Source organism: Ctenopharyngodon idella, chromosome 8 (genome assembly GCF_019924925.1).
Source record: "Ctenopharyngodon idella isolate HZGC_01 chromosome 8, HZGC01, whole genome shotgun sequence".
NCBI lineage: Eukaryota > Metazoa > Chordata > Actinopteri > Cypriniformes > Xenocyprididae > Ctenopharyngodon > Ctenopharyngodon idella.
The window spans coordinates 22,069,086-22,095,893 of NC_067227.1; the positions used below are offsets into that span (position 1 = coordinate 22,069,086).

General features: G+C 35.2%; 1 protein-coding gene across 2 annotated transcripts in view; it reads left to right on the forward strand.

Annotated features, from left to right (window-relative positions):
* The window catches only part of ipo11 (importin 11), a 161,813-nt gene that overhangs the window by 36,830 nt on the left and 98,175 nt on the right, over window positions 1-26,808 (forward strand). For both annotated transcript variants that reach the window (XM_051902948.1, XM_051902949.1), the window contains exons 7-15: window positions 692-750; window positions 4,762-4,810; window positions 8,592-8,662; window positions 8,790-8,982; window positions 9,351-9,503; window positions 11,474-11,517; window positions 13,569-13,659; window positions 16,634-16,681; window positions 17,268-17,373. In XM_051902948.1, coding sequence (XP_051758908.1) covers window positions 692-750; window positions 4,762-4,810; window positions 8,592-8,662; window positions 8,790-8,982; window positions 9,351-9,503; window positions 11,474-11,517; window positions 13,569-13,659; window positions 16,634-16,681; window positions 17,268-17,373 — 814 coding nt within the window. The remainder of the gene's footprint in view (window positions 1-691; window positions 751-4,761; window positions 4,811-8,591; window positions 8,663-8,789; window positions 8,983-9,350; window positions 9,504-11,473; window positions 11,518-13,568; window positions 13,660-16,633; window positions 16,682-17,267; window positions 17,374-26,808) is intronic.

Consider the following 26,808-nt stretch of genomic DNA (forward strand, 5'->3'; position numbering starts at 1 on the left):
AGAGTTAGGCTTAAAATCTGAAACGGTACTGCTAATTTTAATTACTAACCTTCAAACTCATTGAATCAGTATTAATGTATAATAAAAATACGTTTTGTGAGAAAATAGAAGCATTAGGTTGCATCCAAACGTAGGTGAATAACTCTAAACATGTTTAACGAATCAATCCAATATCATTCCTTTTCTAAATGTAACATTTTTCAATTTGGTAAACATGGCTATAAATCTAATTAATAATAATGCCAATAAGTATTTTTTTTAATTACTTTTTATTACTTGAGTTGAATAATTACTTTACTCATTATACTTATAATTGTGTAATTATTACCAGTGTAGCTTTTATGACTATTAACTGAGAGAATACATGGAATATTTGTACTTTTAAAGATAAGTCATTCTGTTAGTGAAGATAAAAGATATTTTAAAAGACATTAAAAGAAATGGTGAGCAGTTTTAAAACTGGCGATCTACACTTTCTTTTAACCATTCATGTAAATCTTAGTAAAAGTGAGTGAAAGAAGTTAACTATTATATTTATTGTGCAGTAGACTAAGCATGTATGGTTGTATTAAGGCTTTTTCCCTTTTTTCTATGACCTTATTTAGCATATAAATAATTTAAATAATTTAATTGGTAAATAAAATCTTTAAGATCTAATGGTTTTGTATTGATTGTTTTGTTCCACTTGCAGTTCTTCGGAAGCTTACTGTGCATGGATTCAGTGAGCCACATAACAACATGGAAGTCATGGTGAGCTCTTGAGTGTTACAAAAAAATACATGGTGTATTATAATTCATATATAAGAGCAGAGAGACATATATACATACATACATATATTTACACACACACACACACACATACATTATATATATATATATATATATATATAGAGTTCAGATGCAAAAGCTGCTAAACGCCACCTCTGTCAAAAATGAGACACATAGTATAAGTTCATCAAATATATATATACTGTGTATATACAGTCAAACCAAAAATTATTCAGACATTTTCGATATTTTTGATATATTTTTACTAGTGGGTGTAGGACACTATAGTTCGTTTATGTAAGTGAGGATAGCAAAATAAAGTAAACTGTGACTTATTATACCCAAAAATTCTTCATACAGTGGACTACCAGTAAAATTGATAAAAATTTGGAACCAAAAATTATTCAGACACTTTGACCCTGTTTTGCTTAAGTGTTATTTGACATAATTAAGATGAATTTTTTCTGACACAGTTTAACTCTGAGATCTTATTACACTTTTTTTAAACTATAGTGAATAAACTGTATTAATGAATGGAATGTTTAATGTGTCTGAATAAATTTTGGTTTGACTTTATATGTAACTAATGCCATTTGCACTCTCTGCGGTTCAAAGGAACAAAGGAAAGCCAGGTTAAATTCAGAAACTGAGCAGTTGTTTGCAAGTAAAATCAACCTGAGGGTTATGATGTTGGTGTTCTGACATCAAAAATAAATCATTGCACATAAATGAGAAGATCATCCTCAAGTGGAAGATAGGGGTTGAGAAAAAACAGGTCAGTGTGAATATTTAATGCATTACATATATCCAGAGGTAGTTGTGCATAAAACATTAGAAAATCCTTACTTTAAAACATTTTCTGCCTTGCTTTGACACATTAGAAATAATAGTGATTTATTTGTTCACTTTGTTGTATTTAAATGAGTTAAATGAGAGTTTTGTCACAACGTAATCTGGATGCGAGGAGAATTTGCCAGCACAAAGCACACGCTGAAGTGCAGCCAGCCTTTGCAGGAAGCCCATATGGTGCCTTCATCTTTTAATGCATCTGTGGGAGTTGGCATATCAGAGATAATTTTCAAATTACATTGTTGCGATCCTTCCTAAACCTTAATGAGTCTTTGAAAAAAAAAATGAAATTGGCAGGAAACAATCAGTCAAAGAAAGTTTTGTAGCTTTCTTGATGCAGTGCAACAATGCAAAAAAGATTTGATGTAATAGATGTTACGCTGAGATTTAAAATGTATCTGCTAGTCTCAAAGGACGATTGCTTCCTATGAACATATATAATATATGAGGATATTTCTGTATAGAACTTGTGGTGCATATTGAATATTCACAGTATATTCAAAATGAATATGATGTTTCCCTTTATTCCCTTTCTGCTTTAAAGAAGAGCCCAAGATTTTTTTTATTAAACCCCTGATCCTGCAGTCAGTCAATTTGTTAGACTGTCAGGACGACTACATTTTTGGACCTGTGCAACTGACATTTTGAATTTGAGCTTATTAGTTGCGTTGAAGGAAATGATGATGGCACCATTATTGATCCCTTCTGGAGGTAAGACAACTCAAAAAGAATATTTTCAATGAGCTGCTGCCTCTGGCTATCAATCAACCACCAAGCTACAGAGAAACCGTGTTCTCCCGGTTGGGCTGTTGCTCTCTTGTCTCTCTGGAGTCTCTTGGACTTTAATGTCGTCTTTCAACTCAAAGCCAGGCAGTCACTGCCATAAAATATCCAGTTTTTTTTTTTTCTTCAGTCCTCCTCATGCTCGTTGCTCCATCCCTGTCAAACATAGAGCATCTTCAGTCTGCCTTTTACTGATGCCCAGTGTCCGAAGTGGACTTCACAGGGAGTTCGACCACTAGTGAGATTTGTCATCACAGGGAGCTTATATGTTAGCCACTGCAAATGACATAAGAAACAAGTGAACATCAATATGTTACATAAAAAGAAGTTGAGAAGGAAATATAACTTTCACCACAGATATGGCCTGCTGCAGATGAGTAGCTGAGTATCTCTTAAGCAAGCCGACGTGCAAACTGAGGCAAATGAAACTGAAAGTTCAGTTTCTTGAACTCATCTTTATTAAAAGGAGTGAGACTAAATGATTTTCTCAGTGCTGATGCCACTTTCTCTCCTATTGCGGTCTTTGATCTTGAAATTAGCTGATGATAAATAAAACGCATCTCATATCTGTTGCTTTTGGCTGACGTGAACCCCTAAATTTGCATATAGCGTGGGAATTGAAGATCAGATTTATTTTCGTTTTTCGGAGACGCATTTATGTAGCTATCAATCAGTAAAAATGCATGAAGTGATCCTAGGCCAAATGACACCTTAAAGTGTAACCCCCCTCCAAAAAAAAAAAAATGTAATTTTTTTAAATAATTATATTAAAAACTAATGATTACTAGTATCAAAAGAATATTATATTTCAGGGATCAAGTGATTTGTATTATTTTTGCTTTTTATGTTTGTCATTTTTATTTTGTACATTAATTTTTATTTATTTAAATGATATAAAAGCTAATGGTTATTGATATATGAAAAATATATACTTTAGACATATAGCTAAATACTTATGTATATATATACTTGTTGTATTTTATACATTTATATGAAGTATAGTCTTTTATTGTATATTGCTTTTTGGTAACACTTTATTTTACAGTGCCATAGTTACACGTTACTACATGTACTTACTATAGTAATAACAGTAAATGATGCACAATTCTAAGTAACTAACTCTAAACCAAACCCTAACCCTAACTGTAACTCTATAGTAAGTACATGTAGTTAATTAATAGTACTCAGTACTTATTGAGTAATTACAATGTAACTACAGCACTGTAAAATAAAGTGTAACCTGCTTTTTTAATTATATTTGTATATTTACATTTATATATTTACAAAGTATTTATTTCTATATTATGGCTTCATACTTGAATGTTGTTTGTGTTTGAAGTTACAGAGCATTGCAGATAAGCGATATATTTTGTCAGATATATTTTGCTTCTTTGTGTGTGTAGTACAATCTTAAGCATTAAAAATTTGGTCACACTTTAGATTAGGGTCCTATTCTCACTATTAACTACTTATTAACTATGACTCTTGCCTCAATAATCTCCTAATTACTGCTTATTAATAGTTAGTAAGGTAGTTGTTAAGTTTAGGTATTGGGAAGGATTAGGGATGTAGAATATGGTCATGCAGAAAAAGGCATTAATATGTGATTTATAAGTACTGATAAACAGCCAAAATCCTAGTAATATGCATGCTAATAAGCAACTAGTTAATAGTGAGAATTTGTTACCAAAAATTTAAGCCTGGTTTCACAGACAGGGCTTAGATTAAGCCAGGATTAGACCCAAGTTCAGTTAGGACATTTAAATAACTTTTTACAAACGTGAAATCTTTACTGGTGTGCATCTTGAGACAAAGCAATGGCTCTAACATATTTTAAGATATGTCAGTGCAAGTTACTTTCAGTTAAAACAGCACAAATGTGCAGTTTAGTCTGGGACTAGACTTAAGCCTTGTCTGTAAAACCAGGGGTATATGTATATTAATATGCACAAAGGTGCATTTTCACTTCATTTATACCACTAAAATGACAGTCAATTATCCCATTATTTATAGACTGCAAAGTTCTAGTGTTAAAAGCAAATTTACTGTTGTAATTTACTGTTTGTGGTGCAGAAATTTCCATCTGCTAGCAGAGTGTTACTTGTGCCGTGTTGATCGAACTGGTTCCATTTATTTAACGACCGTTCTAGGATTGTATCCTGGCACGGCAGGCACTCTCTAAATCTCTACTCCGACATGTCACGTAAACAGTCTGTCCTTCCCCAACCTAAGATTGCCTGGGGCTTCCTGCCAAATCTGCCTTCAACATGAAAACCTAGATGTTGTCAGCAGCATGATCTCAAAGTCGCTAACCACACCTGATACTGATGTTTCATTTACTATCTCTGTCTCCTTCCCTAGGGCTTCCTCAATGCAGTGTTCGAGAGGCTAAAGCAGTTTCTAGAATGCTGTGAGTATTACATGCTTTTTGTTTTCTAATTCCAATAGTGTAACACCGTTTTTATGATTGTTTTTGAGTTTTTTTCCATTGATGTAGGAATTTGAAACTTTTTTTTTTTTTTTTTTTTTTTTTTTTGGCTTAAGCCGGGTACACACTGTGTGATTTATAATAGTCCTTTACGATTGTTGCTTGTCAGACTGTACGAACATGATCCCGGCTGTAAGCCAAGTCACGCTGTAGGATCTCAGTTGTCATTAATGTCACACTGTACGGCAGGCAATACACTTTAAAAATGGATGCAAGCAAGATGACTCATCCGGGGTTTTACGTGATCAATCGGTGACAAGTTGGGTGACTACATGCGGGATAGAAATTGTGGCTATCAAACAAAAACAGTCTCTAGCTTTAATTTTGATCATGACTTTTTTAAAAAAGAAAACTGGGGAAAAAAAACTGTGAGTCTGGTGCAAGTGGTGGTTTGTTGTTGTCTCACTGATAGCGTCATTGAATTGACGGTTGTCATAAAAGAAGCCACGCTGCAGGACTGTGCTTCAAATCTTCAGACGCTGCCAGAATTTTGTTGGAGGTAAGATGTGATTGCAGTGGTCATTAATCGGCTGTTGGTGAACATGTCAAACTAGCGATCAAAGACCTTAGATTTTGGTCTAGGATCAGAGGAATCTTGTATGATTCACAAAATTTGCCTCAGACAGCCAAAACGTGGCCAAAATCGTAAAGTGTAACCTGGCTTTAGTAAATCTTATGACTTGTAAACACCAGTAACTCGATGTACACTACCTTTCAAAAGTTTGGGGTCGATAATGGGTAAGATAATGTTTTTGAAAGAAGTCTCTTCTGCTCACCAAGGCTGCATTTATTTGATCAAAAATACAGTAAAATCAGAAATACTGTGAAATATTATTACAATTTAAAATAACTGTTTTCTATTTGAATATATTTTAAAATGTAATTTTTTCCTGTGATGCAAAGCTGAATTTTCAGCATCATTACTCCAGTCTTCAGTGTCACATGATCCTTCAGAAATCATTCTAATGTGGATAATAACAATAATATGGAATGTTTCTTATTATCAAAAATTGTGCTGTTTAATGTTTTTATGGAAGATTCTTTGATGAATAGAAAATTCAAAAGAACAGCATTTAGTAAAAAATGTAAATCTTTTGTGAAATTATCATTTTAAATTGTCCATTTTGATCTCGTTTACATATCCTTGCTGATTAAATTTAAAAAATTTCATACTTGCTGATTTTTTTCAAAAAACAAAAACCTAAAAACAAAAAACAAACAAACATACTGACCCTGAACTTTTGAACAATAGTGTACATGTATTAGATTTAAAGGTGCACTCAGTAAATTTTAGCCCAAGTTTTCAGTTACCTGTGCCATTGTAAAAATGATTAAATGATTAATTCATTCTGCCAGCAAAAGTATCCAATAACAGCAGGTTACTGAGATAAAGTAGGTAGCATTTGTCTAGTTATGTGATAACATGTCAACTTCCATGAGGCAACCGAATCCATGTAAAATATCACTGTTTTTATTAGGCTACTTGTCTGACAGGAGTAATCGCATTTGAAGATACATGATTTTAAACATTTTAAACATTAAAACTTTTTTTTTTTTTTAATGAAGACAAATAACTGAGAGCACCTAAGACTTAAAGACTTTTCCCCACAGTGCTATTCAAAGCTATTCCCATTTGGACAATAAAGTGGTATGATATTATAGTGGAATTGGATTTAGAGAAACAGCCATTTAGGAGAAATGAACATTTTGCTTATAGGAGTTTTTAATCCTCAGCCCATCCAGAGATAACAGCCACGTTTTAAGGTTACAGAGTTCATTATCTGTTATTAAGTGAAGAAAACACATTATTCCTGTTCATTTTTGACTGTCAATTTAATACGTATACATTTTTTTAAATCACTATTAAGCCTAAATTTATATCAGATTGTGCATTTTGAAATGTTACAGGTTCGTTGTGCTTCAATATTATCTTTTTTTGCAGTTTAATCCAAAATAATATTATAAGTAAAAAGGGTTTGTATGAAAATAACTTTTAGATATTTCTGATTGAGATCACAAGGTTAATTCTGATGGACTGGAGTTCTTTATTGCTAGAATATAGAGTGCATAGTCAAAGGCCGAACTAATTTATTTTTGAAAGATCACCACTTCAAAGGCTCCAACTAAATTTCTGCTAAAGCAAAAGACAATAATGCCATATCTGCATGGTTTCACCGGGAGACACTGTGGCCTGCTTTTCCCAGGCTTGTGGTTGCATGAGTTATATGTCATCAGATGAGACCGAAGCAAGCTGTTATCTACTGGTGATATCACAGGCAATATGTTCTCCTGGCTGGGCCGCAGGTCAGGTTCCATTCGGCCTGTTGGTATTTCGGCGTGGATGAGAGACTTAGCTTATGAGCAAACAGAATATGAAATATCAACTCTGGGCCAGATAAGGTCCCTCAAATAATCTAGGCTTTTTGGGTTCTATTCATTTCTTCATTTCTCTCCACACCAAGAAATTGATGCCCAATCCCCTTGAAAGGTTACCCTGCTCTATCACACCGTATCACGCTGTCCTGAGTGTTGACTTGCAAGGAAACAGATTAGTCTCTGCCGTTTGGCTGCTGGGAGGAGCTGCTTTTTTGGTTTTCTAATTTTTGGCTTACGTTTGACCGATTTTAGTATGGAAGCTTGTTTTCTGCCACAAAAAAAAAAAAGGTAATTGCGAATTTTTTACTAACTTTATAACTCACAATTGTGAGAGTTTATATCTCTCAATTCTGAGAAAAAAATCTGAATTGCGAGATATATTGCAAGAAAAAATTGCAAGAAAAAGTCAGAATTGTGAGTTTATATGTTTATAACTCACAATTGAGTGTTTAAATCAATTCAGACTTTATAACTTGCAATTGCGAGGTTTTATCCTGCAATTTGGAGGAAAAAAGTCAGAATTGTGAGATATAAACTCTCAATTACAAGTTATAAAGTTTGAATTGCAAAATATAAACTTGTAATTATAAGAAAAAAATTCAGAATTGTTAGATAAGTTTCAATTACCTTTTTTATTTTTATTTTGTGGCAGAAGATGATGTGGCAGAAAGAAGCTTCCATAGATAGCCATTATTTTTGCTATTTTGCATAGATAGCTATTATGATCAATCACAATAAATTTATACTATGTATAAGATATGTTTAATAACACAATTCACCTAAAATGAAAATTCTGTCATCATTTACACATCCTTGTGTTGTTCCAAACCTGAATGACTTACTTTCTTCTGTGGAACAAAAATGGTTTTTGGCCCCTCTTTTCCATGTAATGAAGGTGAATGAAGCTCCAAAATGACAAAAAGCAAACTAGTAACTTTTTGTGAGGAACAAACCAAAAGTCTATATTCCCAGATAATCTTACCCTCAAGAGAGCAAGTCATTGAGTCAGTGAATTGAACTCGAGAAATGGATCAGTCAAATTTGTGAACAGATTATTCAGACAAGTTTAGAACTTGCTAAGAAGAGATAGATCAGATTTTCAGTGGGTAACAACTTTGAGTTTCAGTTTGTTCCTCATATAGTTTTACCACACACAGAAGTCATGAGCCACTTTTATGATTCTTTATGATGATTTTTTTGTCATTGAAGTTTTGAAACAACATGAGGGTGAGTAAATAATGACAGAATTTTCATTTTTGTGTGAAACTGTTCCTTAAACAGAGAAACTGAAGCATATGATTTCAGTCTTTCCATCTACTTTTTGCAGGCCGACAAGTTGGACCAGGCAGTCTTTGCAGAGAAAAGCTTGAGAAGACCATCATTTTGTTCACCAAAGTTGTAAGTCTAAAAGTTCAGTCAATTAAAAGGGCAATGGAAATAATCTGGGCATTTACACTTGAGATGTTGTGGGCCATGCCGAACTCTTGAACTGTGGTTTAACGTGTTCTCTAATGCTCTCTGCTAGTTGCTGGACTTCCTGGAAAATCACCCGTGGCCTTTCATCCCCCTTATTCAACGGTCGCTGGAGTTCGCGGTCAGCTACGTGTTCACCGAGGCTGGAGAGGGAGTTGTTTTCGAGCGTTTTATTGTACAGTGCATGAACCTCATCAAGATGATTGTCAAAAACGATGCCTACAAACCTGCCAAGAACATCGAAGGTAGGCAGCCCATCAGCAGCCTGCGTAATGACTTTGGCATGGCGAGCCTCCATTTTAAAGAACTAGCTTATTCGAAATAGGAAATGGATAACAGCCTTTAAACAGATCAAGGGCATTTCTGAGTTGGTAGAGGGCAAGAGCAAATCGATGAGATGTTTCATAATGAAATCTGGCTGTTCAGTCATGACTGAGTTTCCCCAGATAGAGATTGAGGTAAACTGATATAAAAATGCCTCCCGTTTCATTGTTTTATTGCTTTACTAATGGACTGTAGGAGCACATGAGACATGTTAATGAATGGTCTAATATCTTGAGCATTACTATGTGGATAATTATATATTAAAGTGATGTTGCAATATGCATTCCAGACAGTAAACCAGAGAGCCTGGAGGCACATAAAATTAAGACTGCTTTCTTTACACACCAAACGCTGACGGAGATCGGCAGGAGACTGGTATCCAAATACTTTCTGCTGACAGAGGAAGAGCTAACCATGTGGGAAGAAGACCCTGAGAGTTTTGGTAAATGTGAATTATGAATTCAATAACATATCTAAAGTTGTGAAACTTTTTGCTTTTGTTTTTCTGGGCTGTTTGGCATTTAATCAGAGAGAGACAGTAGAGAACCCAGTTGAGAACCTGTGAAGAGTTTATAAAATGTGTAAAGGAGTCTAAACAGTGGCAGTGGCAACAAAGATATGCTGCAAGGAGACAGCCTTTCTGATGCCTGTATGAAACTGTATTGGGCATTGTAGCTACTATGACGAGAAAAAAAAGGTCAGCATTCTGTCCTTTTTAGGGTGTTTTAGATGTCTTTGGTCAGTGTTGCATTCATATTTCAGTCGAACCACACCAGAGTTCATTTGGAAGTGGACTGAGACCCACCTTTTCAGAGATCCCGTCCGCTTGTTTTGTGCACACCAGGATTTGGATGGCAGCGTTCACACTTAATCACACTTAATTGAACTGCACTAACGGAGCAATCTCACCAAAGTTCGTTTTAATTCAACCAAACCTGCTAGTGTGAATACACCCATAATTACCACATGGACCAGACGTGGGAATGATCTGACTGTCACAAACTGCTTGACTTCGCTGTGGAGTTTTTTTCTGTGACTAACTAATTAAAATTGGGTCATCTAAGTCTGTTACTCAGTACTTAATGTATAATTATTCTTGAAGTAATGTCAACCACAGACCTTAATTTACTCAAATATTGAAAATAGCCATTCTAAAATCCCATAGTACATTTTTTTCCAGGTTTTAGGGCTTCAAACTAAATCACAGGTGGTCATTAATGATGACCATATATGGCTCAACCTGTCAACAAGGAAGAGGACAGAATAACCTGAATGCATGAATTAATGAGGTGAAAGTAGCTATGACAAAAGATGCTACCCATGAACTTGAAGCCAAGAAGCTGCCTTTTCTTGTCAGTTATCCAAGCTCTGCGCGTTGTCATGTCCAGAGATGCTGAACCGTACCTGCTGGATTAATTTAAGATGTAATTCTTTTCAAGGAAATGGGCTTCGCAAAGTACAGTTGACCGTAATTTAAAATCTCTTGGTGTACTTTGCTGGTGTCATTTCCTAATGTATACTGCCGTGGTCCAGTGATATGTTTTTGGCACTGGCAATGCCAGTTGGTGAATCGTCCAGGGGTCCTGCTGTCAAGGCAGCGTAATTGCGATTAATTCAGTGACTCAGCAGCAGACGGAATTGTTCTGGCCTGTTGATGACCAACCCTTAGGAACATAAGGTGACTAGAGATGATCTATTGCTCTTTTGATAAATTGCTCTTTGATTGGATCATGGGAGGAGAGAATCCTGCCACATTCATGGTGTGGAACCAGGATATGATTTCTCATAAAGGCTGCCCGATTGATAGAAAAAAAACCATTTTTATAAGTTGTGAAGGTTGAAAGTGTAGTTCAACAAAAAATGAAAAATTGTCATCATTTACTTGTCCTTGTGTTGTTCCAAACTGTCTGGAACATAAAAGATGAGTTTTTGAAGAATATCCAGGCCACTTTTGCCAGTATAATGAAAATATATGTGGATCGGGGCTGTCAAGCTCTAAAACGACAAGGAAGCACCATAAAAGAATCATAAAAATGGTCTGTTCATGAGAACAATTCAGCTCACTAACTCAATGATCCAGTCGAAATGGTTAACAGCCACTGGAGTGGAAGATTATTAGTGAATGATGACTAAAATTTTGCTCAGTTTGTCACAAAGCTATCGTATGGCTTCAAATGACTTGGAATATTGTGCATGAGTAGGATGATTTTGCTTTTTGGAGCTTGACAGCCTCAGTCCTCCTTCAGTCCCATTATATTGAAAAGAGTGGACAGGACATTTTTCAACAAAGTCATACAGGTTTGTAATGACATGAAGATGAATAACTGGCTGAATTTTTATTTTTGGGTGAACTATCACTTTAAAGTGCATGATATATGTTGTGACAAGTTGTGTTTAATGTTGTTTCTTCAGCTGTGGAAGAGACAGGTGGTGGCTCCTGGAAGTATAGTTTGCGGGTAAGTGAACTCTCTCTCTCTCTCTCTCTCTCTCTCTTTATGAAATGTAGTTTGACTTAGAATTATCATTTTTAAAACTGCTTTTTGCATATGCAACATTTCCTTTTGACTGTCTTTTGGTACAATACCTTACAGAAAGATGTATTCCAAGGTCAACGAAAGTGTCAGTGAATGCAAAGCAACTGAGTTAAAAAGAATCAGGGGTCTGTCTCATTTCTGTGGAATTTACATAGGGGGGCCGTGACTCTACAGGGTCATTTGTTACTGCCCTCATGCAACTTGATTTGCATTACATCTGGCTGCCTATTTAATGTGGCTTTTATGTCCTGGCTTTAAAATGACATTGGCTGACTAAACTTATAACTTCAGGCGAGAGTAGCATTTTACATCACATTTGTCATTTACTCACTGAAAGACACTGCTGTGGAATCATTTCACCTTCAGGTAATTTCGAAAGGGAATGTCTTAATTATGTATTGGGCTTAAATAGTGTTTCTTGTCCTCTGAGTGCAAATATTTATAAGCAAAATGAATGTTGCACTTCAGTCTAAAGCAGTAGATCTCAATTCGTTGGTTACAAATCAAAAATCACGTCTGTTATGATTGTTATGGATAGAAAAAAAACAGTGCTAAATTAAAATAATAAATTGTAACTAAAAATAAAAGTGTGCATTAAGATGGGGAAGGTTTAATTTAATTTTTTTTTTTCTTTTTCAAAAACACTTTTTGTTGCTGATGTCAAAGCGCCTGCATCCAGTTAAACTAATATTTTGCCATTTACTGTATTTGTCACTTGGTAGTAGGGCTGGAGGATTTGGCCAAAAAAAAAAAAAGTAATTGTGATTTTTCTAAAATGCAATTTAACAAATTATTATTGTTATTATTTTTAAAGCTCCAGGTTTGCTGTGCTTGTTTTTTGGGCTGTAAAATTTGGCTAAAGTTTTGTGATTTATATATTAATATGACTAAAAAAATAGTCATATTATAGACTAAAATATTAATTATTATTATTGTTGTTGTTATAATTAATGATAAATGAAAATATTTAACAAAATAGAAATTCTAAATATTTATAATATGTATTATTTCATGTGTATATATTCTATAAAAGTGTATTTAAGAAAATAATAATAATTTTATTTTACATTACAACTTTGAAAATTACAATATTAATATTTATGGCTGTTTTAATTTCTTCATTTTCAAATGTTAAACCACCAGGCTTTTATTTTGGCAGAAAAAACACATTGAGGCCTCTTGTGGTTTCTACTTTTTTGACAACAGCTTTTTTATAAGCGCTTCTCATTACAAGTTTAAGAAGATGGTTGGCGCATGTTGCATTTCCAAATCCACATTATAAATGATAAAACTCATGGATGTAGATGTAGAGATGATTTCATGTAGAGCAGCATGTATTGTGAACTGAGCCACTCTGAGACACTGAAAACGAGTGCAGCGCCTCACTCTGAAACGCACAGTGCAGATATTTATTTAATTCAGTCTTATCCTTCTCGATTTGATAATATTGCACTGTCATATCGCAATTTTGGTTTTATTTTGATTATTTTTAATCGTACAGCCTTACTTGATAGAAGCTAAAATCTAAAATTAAGTCTTTTCTCTGTGATCATCTATAGCCAGTCTAGGTACCTGCCCTTATTGATTTTATCCTGAACCGTATTGATTATGTCAGATTTCCTGAAGGCATAAGAACATATGATTTGACATGTGTGGCGAATGTTGAGCTTGGCACACTTTGCAAAGGTGTGATATTTGACCTCCTTGTTTCCCCTGGGAGGTCAGTGTCCCAGCCTGTAATAACAGATGCTGAAGGCCACTGAGTCAGGTCTCGTACCCTGACCCCTTCTTCAATACAAACTATTGATTGTGTTGGCAAGAATGATGGATACCTTGGAAAACCAGATGGTTTGCCTTCCATGTGTTTGTGTTGGTGGGTAAATGTTTGTGTTTAAATGTTGTTCCTGCATCAAATGCTCCCTCACGCCCTTGTCACATCCTGTTTCTTTTTGTTTCACTCAATATCTTTACAGCCGTGCACGGAAGTGCTTTTCTTGGACATTTTCCACAACTACAGTCAAACTTTGACACCAGTACTTCTGGAGATGGTGCAGAATCTTCAAGGTTGGTTTTATTTGATGTGCTGATGAATATTATATAAACTCTATCTAGGGTTGGAAATTGTATGATTCTTTTAGTACTTTAATAGTAATTGGTCATAACTTTTACTTAAATATAAGCATATTAACAAAAACAATATTTATTTATTTATTGTGAATGTGTATCTTTATCCATGAATTTCTTTAAACAGTTCTTGGTTCATTTTGACTTTGACATGACTGAATTCATTTGATGTTCATCCATTAACTGATTCAGTCAGTGAATGAGTCATCAGATTGATTTAAACCCATAACTCATGAGTTTGACACTGCTTTTAGAATCTTTTTGAAGTTTATTAAAGATTTCAGAGATTTTGAGTATTTAAAAAAGAACTAGTTCATTAGAGTTATTTGTGAATCAGACTAAAGTGTGAGTATTTTAGTGCGGTTTTGCCTCTGCATCAGTTTATGAATGCCAAGAAACCTTAAAGGGTTAGTTCACCCAAAAATGTCAAATTCTGTCATTAATTACTCACTCTCATGTCGTTCCACACCCGTAAGACCTTTGTTCATCTTCGGAACACAAATTAAGATATTTTTGACAAAATCCGATTGCTTAGTGAGGCCTGCATTGCCAGCAAAATAATTTCCTTTTTCAATGCCCAGAAAGCTACTAAGGACGTATTTAAAACGGTTCATGTGAGTACAGTGGTTCAACCTTAATATTATAAAGCGACGAGAATACTTTTTGTGCACCAAAAAACAAAATAGCAACTTTATTCAACAATATCTAGTGATTGGCGATTTCAAAACACTGCTTCATGAAGCTTCGAAGCTTTACGAATCTTTTGTTTCGAATCAGTGGTTCAGAGTGCGTATCAAACTGCCAAAGTCACGTGAACTATTGAAATTTCGAAACATTTAAGACGTAATGAAGCTTTGTTTACTGAAATCACGTGATTTTGGCGCTCCGAACCTTCGCCAGTCACTAGATATTGTTGAATAAAGTCGTTATTTTGTTTTTTTGGTGCACAAAATGTATTCACGTGGCTTATAATATTAAGGTTAAAGTTGAACCACTGTAGTCACATGAACTGTTTTAAATATGTTTTTAGTACCTTTTCTGGGCATTGAAAAAGGAAATGATCTTGCTGGCAATGGAGGCCTCACTGAGCCATCGGATTTTATCAAAAATATCTTAATTTGTGTTCCGAAGATGAACGAAGGTCTTTACGGGTGTGGAACGACATGAGGGTGAGTAATTAATGACAGAATTTTCATTTTTTTGGGTGAACTAACCCTTTAACAGAATCAAACCTAATGAAAATCATTTGGTCATTTTATGGATAAACATATCAATGGCTCTTGATTTCCAACTCTAACTAAATCCTGCTGGACAAACAGCTTAATGGTTTGTTTCCCAGCCTTGCCAAGCTGGTTAGGCTGTTCTGTTTTAAAGATTTTAAAGTGACATTGTGAAGCTAAATTAGCTCATTACACCTATGACCTGGTTTTACCTGGTTTAAGTTGTTTTATTTTCCAAAAGGGATAGATTAATTACATTTAATAACAGAGAAAAGTGAGCATTTTCATGCATGACTCCTGGCATTTAAGGACACAGTGCATAAATTAGACAAGTCAAAGCTTTTAATGTGATGATTAAAGACTCGCTGATCAAACGAAACTCACTGGTTAAATGAACTGTCATTTATGTTGTAATATTGAAAGAAATGTCACATCTGGAGCAGGAGTAGTTGAGAACCTGATGAATAAAGTATTCTTTTATAAACCAAAGGTTATTTTATCACCAGTTCATATGGCAGGTCCCTTTTTATCTATGGTAATTTACATGTCAGCTTCTTACGTGAAATATTTTGAAAAGCCATTCATGTGTGCGAGGCAAGAGTAAGCACTGAAAATGTGCTCGGATGCCACACGGTTTTTACAAAACCCATTTCTGAAGTGTTTCAGCATGGAAGTCCTCTCATTTCTAGCTTCCGCCTGACATTAGCTTAGAGAGGCTGGGATGACACCAAATGACACATGCCGTGCCATCGGTTCTTCAAAGCTCTTTTTGTTTCCAAATGAGGGATTTTTCTCTAACATATTTTATGAGGAAAAACTGACAAAGTCATCTGGGGTTCTACTTTAGATGTGGACTTTTTGAGTATAGCCTTACAGGGCAAATGTCACCTTTATAAAGCACACCCTGCTAAGCTGAAAAGGGTCCACCGCTAGTGCTCTACTTAGAGCCGCGTGTAGCAATTAAGCTCGCACTTTCAGACAAATACAAGGACCGTCTGACAAGCGTTACGCTCTCATTGCTTTTGATCTGGCTCCCTAATTAATTAGTGAATGACTCAAATGAGCTTTCTGTGTAAATGAGTTGATTAAAATTTACTGTCATGATTAAATTAGTATGAAGTGCTAAATGGTTTTCTTATGGACATTCATATAAGAATCTTTGAGTGTTTTGGCATGAAATTGGAGTTCAGCACATTTTTTTTATCATTATGAAATTTCCATGTTTTACTAAATTGAAGGAGATGACAACCCTGCAAGTGCTATTTTTATTTTATTTTTTTGCAAATCCCGTGTCATTATAGTGTGAAGTTATTATAAAAGCACACATTTCGATGATGATTCTGATAATGACCCCTCAGTTAATTTCCTAGTAGTGTCATTGTCTTTTCTCTTAAGCATTTTCTGTGTTCTAATTATAGGTGGACAATGAGGAGTGTTGCCCCATCATTGTCGCTTTGGGATTGCTAATTATGATTGGAAATGGGATGAAAGTTTTAGTTGTTTGTTATTTTATTACATGCTTCGCAGCTTTTACTACTGCTTGCAAAGTGGTTGTTTGCAAAGTGGTTAAGTCACAATTATTATAGATGTGTAAAGTGCTAGATGTTTCCAACAGGCCTAAAGCACATTGTGTGCAGGTTGTGAGGGAGGGAAAATATCACAATGCTTGCTTTCTCTCTCTCTCTCTCTCTCAGGCCCCAGTAATGTTGAGGACCCAGTGCAGATGCTTATGAAGGATGCAGGTACCATCATGCATTACTTGTTATACACACTCACTGTGTCTGAAAATAGGGCAGTCAAAATGCAATTATTATTAAATCTAGTATTATATACACATGCATATATGCTGTATTATATATTGATCGGCTACCTCTTTACATGAAGTCAAGTCTAAGTTAAAGACCTTTTTTTCTGGTTAGCACACATGTATTGTACCATATGATCTTTATTGTAGTTTTTTATTTTTTTTATTTGTGTAATTTATTGTGGTTGTATAGCACAAAGGTCAACTATTGTGTGTGTATTGTGTATGCTTACTAAATACATTGACGGATATAAATATGTATTACGTAATAATTATATTTAATGTATAATTAGTCATTTCCACACACACACACACACACACACATATATACAGTGTATATAGTATTATACTGTATGTGTGTGTGTGTGTGTATATATATATATATATATATATATATATTTATTTATAGATAGATAAAATTAATACTTTTATTTTTTTAACTAGATCTCTAATTAAATATATATAAAACTGTGACACATGTAAACACCTTTGTACATAATGTACACAATTGTTTCTTTTTGCAGTGTACAACGTCGTTGGGTTAACCGCTTATGAATTGTTTGACAATGTGGATTTTGATCAGTGGTTCAAGAACCAACTCCTAGGGGAGCTACAAGTCAGCCATAACAGGTATGATCCAATAAAAATCATTAAAGGGTACATAACACACACAGTTTCTGCCAATCTCATGTTAATCTTGAGTACTTATAGAGTAGTATAGCATCCTTTATATCTCCGAGGAGTCTTTAGTTTTATCAGATTTATAAAAGACAGATACGCTGTGCCGAGTTTTCCAAAAACAGCCGAGCTCCTGAAGGTGTGCCGTGGGCGAAGCTAAAGAGTCACAAGCATGCGCAGCTTTTGCGTAGTGATCAACTGCAAGCTATTGATGGTTAGCTAAACAAATGTATTTAAACACGCACAATACACCATCGCATTATCCCTGGATAACTTGATTCACTATATGTTCGTGTTGTTTAAAATATATACGCGCTGATTGCTGAGAAAACAGACATTTGAAGCAGTTTTACTGACCACCTGCGGTTCCGACTTATGTCCAGGATCTTTTATTACTGTGACCGCTTCATCTTTCAGTTTTAAATGATCTGTAAATCCAGCGTCGAACTGGGATTTGTTTATAAAGCCATTACCACCGATCCTGAGGGCTCGGCAGCCACGGAAAAACACGAAATATTCTCCATTCATTTTAACCAATAAAAAATTATCCTTATTTTGATAGTTAATTTAAGGCGGTTTCTATGGTTATTTTAATGACAAATGTCGAGAGTGCATCAATGTAATGCGTGAGCACAAATCTCTCAGCTCCACTTAACGCTGGGTTTTTAATCTCCTGAGAGCCATTTATACCTTGCAACCTTCATAAAGAACACTTGAAAATATAATTAGAGGTCGACTGATATATTGATTTACCGATATTTTCCCCGATATTTAAGTATTTTACCATAATCGGATATCGGTTTTGTAATATCGGATTTACCGCTAAACGCCGAGAATTTTGAGAATTGCGCACAAGATCACTATTACAGCGCATCTGAGGGGAGACGAGACTACGGCGTGCACAGGTAAAGTATACTTACCTGCTTTGCTGTAATTAGTAAACTTTATTTAACATAACAGCCATTAATGCACAAATTAGATGTGTTACATAAATGCCTGAAATATAGTTAGTTTATGCAGCTTGTCTCTAAGAAATAGAGACAAGCTCACGGAGTCACGTAAGATAATCTGTCAAGTCCTGTCCCAATAAAGATGTAACTTTGCTTGAATTAAATAATACAGCCATGAATGAGCACATGTTGGAAATAAAAGTGCTGAATTTAATTCTCTCTCTGTTGTCTATACTCATCATTAGTCTCGTGAAGTCGTCTGCATTTTGCTGTTCACTCAGCGGGTTGATGCTCAGGAAATGCTCCACGGCCACCACATGTAACTTTTAACAAGATTCACTTGTTTAAAACACCGTAATTATATAAACATTTACTATATAACCATTAATTCGCTAATAAACATCGAAGTAAACGCAACTCTGTGGAAATTAATTATTTATTATCTCCGCGAGCGATCGCAGTTCGAGTATAGTTCTGTGTAAATGCATAGATAAACAGCGCTTTGTCAGCAGATATTTCGTAATCTAGAATGACAAAAACATTATTAATTATTCTGATATAACATACCAGTTGAGAAATGCAATAAAGTACGATGTTTTGTTTGTTATATTCGAATATTCCAGAGAATATTATTCAGTTATTTAACATTATCCTTCACTCTTTAGCCTATTAAACAGCTTATAAATCTACTATAAGTGTAGTTTAAAATGAAGTATTACATTTCTGCAGTTTATATGACTCCTGTCTTTAATTTATTTTCTCCATTTGAAAACATTAGACATTCTACATTTATTTTGCTCATTGTTAACATCAGTGTTGCTTTTGTAATATGAAGATTCAAATTAACAAAATGTATTGTGTATAAATAAGATTTGTTTTGTAGGGAGGAGGGAGTGATTGTTACAAATAAAATGGTTTGTTCAGTTCAGTGGTGTTGTAATCGTGTCAAAAACAGAAGTATAACAGTAAATAAATATTGGTTCTGCATATTGGTTATCGGGCACATAAACACACAAATTATCGGTATCGGTTCTAAAAAAATCAATATCGGTCGATCACTTAATATAATGTCTACGTTAGTGAATGAGTCACAGTATGACGTTTCACATTATCAAACTAAACATCTTAAGCATTGTTTTCTGTACATGAAATGATATTCACTCCTGTTATTCCAGGAAGTGATGTCACTCCACAGGTGCATTCAAAGAAGGGTCTAACCCTTCTACAGATAAAAGACTAAAGCTTTCTCTCAGAAGTTTTCTTTTTTTTTTATTGCATTACTCCTCTGTGAGCTCAGATAAGCAATTTATCAAAAAGAATGTGGGATGAAGCCCAGCACCTTCAAGTTTCTTTCTGTTTTTCTATGATTGTTTCTGGAAATCTAGGTTGGTTACATAAAGGTGTACAGGTATACACACATAATTTAATAGCACTATTTTTTGGATTTTTGGCCTCAAGAGTTTAAAATTGTGCAGGATAACATCAAATGCTGAACGCGAACAAGCCCTGGAAAGAGCTGATATCTTTCACTTTTTCTCAAGTCTTTTTAAGAACAGCACAAAGATATCGAGATTTAGATAAACCTCTCAGACGGGAGCCTGGATAATCTTTACACTGCGCCTCAATGACATTTACGGCCTCCTTACAATGGCAGTATTATATCAGCTGTGGTTGATGGATTGGTTAAATAATGTTCTTCTGGGAGACTCCAGTGGTGCATTTGATGAGGTCAAGAGAGTTGGGAAGATATGTAAAAGAAATGTCCTGTAGAGAGAAAGGTGTTGAAATATTCATTGAAGGCCTTGGGGGGTTAAGGAAAAAAACTTTAAATAAAGAAAAGAAAAGAGGGATTTGGTCAGGATACTTCGGAAAACGGAGTAGGCTCAGAAGTGTTGGAGATGAGGATTTGACAAAATACTCGTAATTTACAGTAGTTAAACTAGTCAAACTACCCCTTCGAAGTAGTTAGATACACTGCAAGATACAGATAAAAAGTTACTCGCAACATTGCCTTTTTGGTAGGGCTGTCAGTCAAATTAATATTTAGCTTTGTGTAAACATTGCAAAATGGCTGTTTTTTATTATACATGTATTGTTTTGTACATTTAAAGGGTTAGTTCATCCTCATGTCGTTCCAAACCTGCAAGACTTTCATTCATCTTTGTAACGCAAATGAAGATCTTTTTGATGAAATCTGAAAGCTTTCTGTGACTCAATAGACAGCTACACAATTGCAACTTTGACGCTTCAAAAAGTTCATAAAGAGATGGTAAAACTAATCCATATGAATTGAGTGGTTTAGTCCAAATTTTCTGAAGAGACTCAAATGCGCTTTTATGCGTTCTGACGATGAACGAAAGTCTTGCGGCTTTGGAGCAACATGAGGGTAAGTAAATAATGACATAATTTTCATTTTTAGGTGAACTAACCCTTTAACAATACCTCCTATGGATCTAAAACCAATCATTCATTCATATATTTATAGCAGATGGCAAACAGAGTGGGATCTAGTATATACCATGAATAAACTCCATGAAATCAGCCCTAATGTTGGTAGAAGAAGCTTCTATCAATTTTTCAAACCGATGGGACCAGATTGTTTATACCCGTTGCCGAATAGGCCATTCCAGGATGACACACAAGTTTTAAATATTAGGAAAAGATCCACCAACATGGTCTTTCAGTCCAAACCCTTTATCCCTGAAGCACGTTTTATTAGACTGTGCTGGTTTTAACACTGTGTAAAACTTTTTTTACTCTGTTAACACTCTTGAAGAAATATTTAAACCAAATACTGTTTTAGAGGTTTTAGCAAAAATAGACTGTAAAAACCTGATAGTTTTACCATAAATTTCTTCTCCATGAAAATAGCCACAGAAGCTGGCATGGCATTAAAAAAACAAACAATTTTCTACATTTATTATAATCTTGCTAATTTAGCATTTTGTCATGTCACAAAATAAAGTTAAACTTTTTTTGGACAGATTCAACTGGCTGAATAAACAGATTCATTAGAATGAATTGCTCTCCTAAAATGCCCACTTTCCGTCACTTCTCTGTATACTCTTACAGAATAAAATGATGTAGCACCCACAGTGATAGTTTTTAGAAAAGTTGTTCATTACTTAAAGCTAATTTTGTGCTGCTAAGAAATATAGTTCTGTAGTGTTATTTACTCCCCAACACTGCTGTGCAATGCCTGATGTCGTTTTCATGTTTTGGTGACAGTTTTGTGGGAGGACAAGACAAAGATACACAATTAAAAGAGAGGTAATGAAGATTGTGGCTCTACACAAAGCCTCTTTTGTTACTTTAAAGACAGAGAGAGAGAGAAAGAGAAAAAACAGACCTCTGTTGTAGAAGATCTCATTATGATCGCATTTGAAACCGTGACCGCCAGTTTCTCCTTCCATTTTGCTTGTGTACCTCTTTTTCTTTCTTCTATTGAGTTAAGAGAGTGGGATTTAAACTTCATTTGCATATTTCATAACATTGATGCTGACATTTAAAAGACTCCATGAAATTAAAATTTAGGTTTTGTGGCTTTTAGATGTTTTGAGGTCATCTACACTACCATTAAAAGTTTGCAGTCAGTAAAAAAAATTATTGAAATTAAAAGTTTTATTCAGCAAGGATGTATTAAAATGACAGTGACAATATAGATATTTATAATGTTACCAGAGTTTTCTGTCATTTCAAAAGAACAGAATTTATTTGAACTTTCTATTCATCAAAGAACCAAAATTGTCACAGTTTGTACAAAAATATTATGCAGCACAACTGTTTTCAACATTAATGATAATAAGATATGTTTCTTGAGCACCAAATCAGCATATTAGAATGATTTCTGAAGGATCATGTGACAATGAAGACTGGAATAATGGATGCTGACAATTCAGCTTTGCCATCACAGGAGTACATTACATTTTAAAATGTATAATTGTAATAATATTTCACAATATTACAGTTTTTACTGTATTTGTGATCAAATAAATGCAGCTTTGGTGAGCATAAGTTTAAACTTTTAAACAGTAATGTAAATGCAAGCATATTTTTAAATGGTAACAAAAGTACATTTTAGCAGATATGTACAAAAAAATTTTCCAACAAAACAAAAATATTGATGACTCATTTTGCACTATGTCAATTTGTGTAATGAATTCTTCAAAGTGTCCTGTCTAAACTTAGTTTCAATACAAAATACTTCAAACACGGCCAGACAACTTCACTTTTTAAAGTGATTTCATGGGTCTTTAAGGAAAGAGAGAGACAAAGTCATGTATTTCCAAGTTCCACATTTGTTTGTAACTATCCACATGTTTCATTCCTGTTGGCTTGCACATAAAACATGCTCAAGAGTATGCTACAGATGCTGTATGTGCAAATGTGTGCATTTCGGTGGGCTTTTGTGTGGCTCCAGAGGGGATCAGTCAACCAATCAAGTGTGTGCGTGTGTTCATGGGCATTGAGGCGGTCTCTGCGCGTGCTCTTGACAGAGCAAGCAAATGTACGCTTGCCACTCTTTAATCAGGCACATTTGTCACTGTCATGATGAGACACTATGCCTGAGAAAGCCTCCGAGGGATTTTCAGAGAGACATATGAGTAACCCTGTTGCTGACATCTGCCATCTGTGCCTTGGGCTTTGGGATTTGACAAGTTTATATTCAGCAGGAAGTTACCAATATGCATTATACCTATGTAATTTGTCCCCATTACTTGTTATGAGAAACGCCTGCAAATTCCTTGACCTTGTGCACTGTCATTTCTCCCGACTGGCAGCCCTCCAGACCCTCCCATTGATTCATTACTTCATTTGACCTACCGTGTCACAAAAGTCGAGACTCTTGCACTTTGCCTTGGCAGACAGATTATCTGAGCACTGATCTTGTGCCTCTGGGGTCAAAAAGGGCAGCTACGCTGGACAGGTGTTGCTAAAGACTGTATCGATTGGCTGGGGAAGCCTGTTGCGTCTGTCTTTGCCATTTACAGAAACTCTGTCATGTTCCTTCTCCACCTTTAGCGGGACACAGTGAACTATTACCTCCCATGGATGTCCCAGGACATTGGGGACAGTGCACTGGAGCGCTGAGTGGCCTGACACCTGAATATGTAGATAGACATATGAGCCAGTATTTTTAAAAATACAATAATTGATCAATTAAAAATCAAAGATGCATAGAAATAACAAAATTAAATTACATAATAAATAACAAAAATTTGGTTGAGGGGTAAAATTAGTGCATTAAGTGTAGAAAGGCTGTGTATCAATGCAGATTTACTGATTCATACCGGTTCATATTCACAAACTCTTAGATTCAGATTTTGATTCCATATGATTCGATTCCAATTCATGCATGTATATTTTAGTTATATCGGTTTTGTTTGCAAATGTATGAAATAATGTTGTATATTTATACAAGGCAGTCTTACATATTGATTCAAACCTGTCTTTTTTAAATAGTCATTAAAAGAAACTAAAAAAAGATTCACTAATGTGAATAGGCTCATACGAGTCATTTGTTTGCAAATCAGGCTACACTGGTGTTGTATGATTTTGCTGTTTATTTCGCAAACTAAAACTAGGGGTGTAACGGTATATGTATTCGTCCCGAACCATCACGGTACGGGCGTCACGGTTCGGTTCATGCAGTTAGACGACGAATACAGTCAGTCACAGGTGATCCACACTCCAATCCAGAAGGGGGCGTGCACAGTAATGTTTTTTAGCCTAACCAGCATTAGCCACCAATAGTCACAATAAGCTCTGTGTTTTGTTACTTTCGATAAGAAACAAAGTGCCATCTTTCAAATTCTGTCAATTTTATCAGGAAATTCCAACAATAAATGCCGTTTTGAAGCTTTTTGATGTGGCGTGACAGATCGCTGTATTGGCGCCTCAGTTCAAACGGCAGCGCGGAGCGCGAATGAACACGATCATCTCTTCCTCTTCATTACTACAAAATGAACATGAAGGTATGTTGAAAGATACAGTACAACTTACTGAAACGTATCGTATCTCATTTAATCACTTAATCAGTGTTTCAACCGCGGAAAGATGTCAGTAAAACAGTTTGTAAACAATATGTCACGTAGTATTACATTTACCTCAGAAAAGCCATTCAGTGTCAACAGCTTGTTAGTTCGCTAGAGAAATGAACTGTTTCACTAAATATATGCACTATATTAGACTATATATTAATTACATTTTACTTAATCTTTTAGTTAATGTAAGGCCTAAATAAATCCGTCATGAAAACAAATGATTATATTTCAACAACGAATTGGAGAAAAAGAAGTTAATGCAAAAACTACCTTATGTGTAATTTACATGTTTACAATACATACATTTTTTTATTATTATTTGAGTGTTGATGATTATATCTAAAAATAAATAACAACTGAATTTAATCATTTGGGCTCTGTTGTTAATTGTAACCTTTATTATAGTAATGTGCAAGTAAGGGCTCCCTAATAGTTTACAGCATTAGCAGAGATAGATTTTTTATCCTTAAGAAAATTTTAATTATAATTTAATACATTTTAAAGACCTTTTTTTTGTTTAATAAAAAAAAAAAGACAATTTTTTTGTTTTCTCACCCTGCTGTACCGAACCCATACCGAACCATAACTTCAAAACCGAGGTACGTACCGAACCGTCATTTTTGTGAACCGTTACACCCCTAACTAAAACCCATCTTTGCTACCTCCACTCTACAAGTTCTTGGAGGAAGGCGTCCTTCCTTTGTCCTAGCTTGGTCGTGTCCTTTCGTGCACGTGGAGAATCAGGCCAGTGCTCAGCGACCCTCGCCACATGCCAGACTCTATCGCGCTTCAAATACAGCGCAGCAGCCACACTGCAGGCGAGCTCTGAGAGCAGCAGCATGTGCGATGATGATGGTCAACGTGTGATTCGCAGCAGCATGAAAAGACCTTTTCAGCTCAGAGCTTTAGTGTGGCAGCTGTGGTGCCAGTTCAGCTTTGGGGGACTAAACTGTGTTGAGTGTTAAGTCACAGATGTTGCCTCATCCCAAACACACACTAAGGGTTATGATTTGACCCAGTACTTATGTTAGTTATGCAGTGAGGTAAATTTGCATAGCCACCAAAACACACCAGTTCCAGTTGGATTGGATGGCCGCTACGAAATTTCTGGGAAGTCAGTCGGGAATTAAAGAAGTATGTCTACAATGAAAAAAAAAATTGGTATACAAATTTCTAAGTACTAAGTTGAGTAAGTATATGCAAGAAATAAAAATTAAATCGTGCGCACGATTTAGTAAATCGAGGGAACGAAGTAGTAAATAATCCGCACGTTTTAGTAAATTGAGGGAACGAATTAATAAATCGTGCGCACGATTTAGCCTACTATATTTTTTTTTCTGCATGTCATGTCCGGGGCTCCGTAACTAAGTGAAAACCGTTTTCACTTAGAAATTGCTAGTATTCACAAGTAATTACAGAGAAATGGCAAGTAACGCATACAATTTCTTGTAAAACCTACTCCAATAATCTGTTTTATTCACAACTTTGAAAACAGTATGTGAAATGGTCGGTGCTTATTTCTTTGCGGTGAAGGAAAATTGTCTTCAGATACATTTTTTTTGTCTGAAATTGTCTGTATTTTTTACTTTTGATCAGGCAGGTTCTGCTACTTCAGTATTTTCTGTACAACAGTTGTAGATGCTTCATATTTAAAAATATGAAGGATCATATTTTTTGTTCTTCAGCACTGGCTCCTAAACAGCATGTAAAAGCAAAATGAACAGTAATTGGTTACTGTACTTGTCAGCCAGTTGATATCTTACCATCTTAATGGGCAATTTCTGGACAAAATAAGCTTCATACTTGATCAGACTTTATGCTGCAAGTCAGAAGTCTGGCTCTGCGGCCCCATCCTGTTTAGGTTGGTGTCTCTTGTCCAGAATAAGATGCAGACTTGACCAGACTATGCTGATAGTCAAATATATATGGAGCTTATTTAGTGTTGTAGTGGGTAAGCCAAAAAAGAGATAATTACAGTAGTCTAGGAAGGAAGTAATGAAAACACGAACTAGGGTCTCAACTTCGTTGATATTTAAGAACAGAGTTAAACAAGCAGTATTCCGGAGGTGGAAAAAGGCAGATTTGGATTTGGTAAGTGATGAGATATAAGGAGAGAAAGAGAGGGAAGAAACAAAAATTATACCTAGGTTTTTACAGTGGTTGAAGGTCAAACTAGGAACCCAGCAATATCAATGTTGTCAGAGACGGATGTAAATTGAAAAGGACCAACCAGAAGTAGATTTGTTTTATCAGTGTTTTGGTTTGAGAAAATTACTGATCATCCTTGCTTTTGTTTCATCAATACAAGCCAAAATGGAGTTGGTGGGGAAAGGAGCAGTGCTTTGGGAAGAATTTAGAGCTGGAATTTAGAGCTGCATAGCAATGAAAGTTAA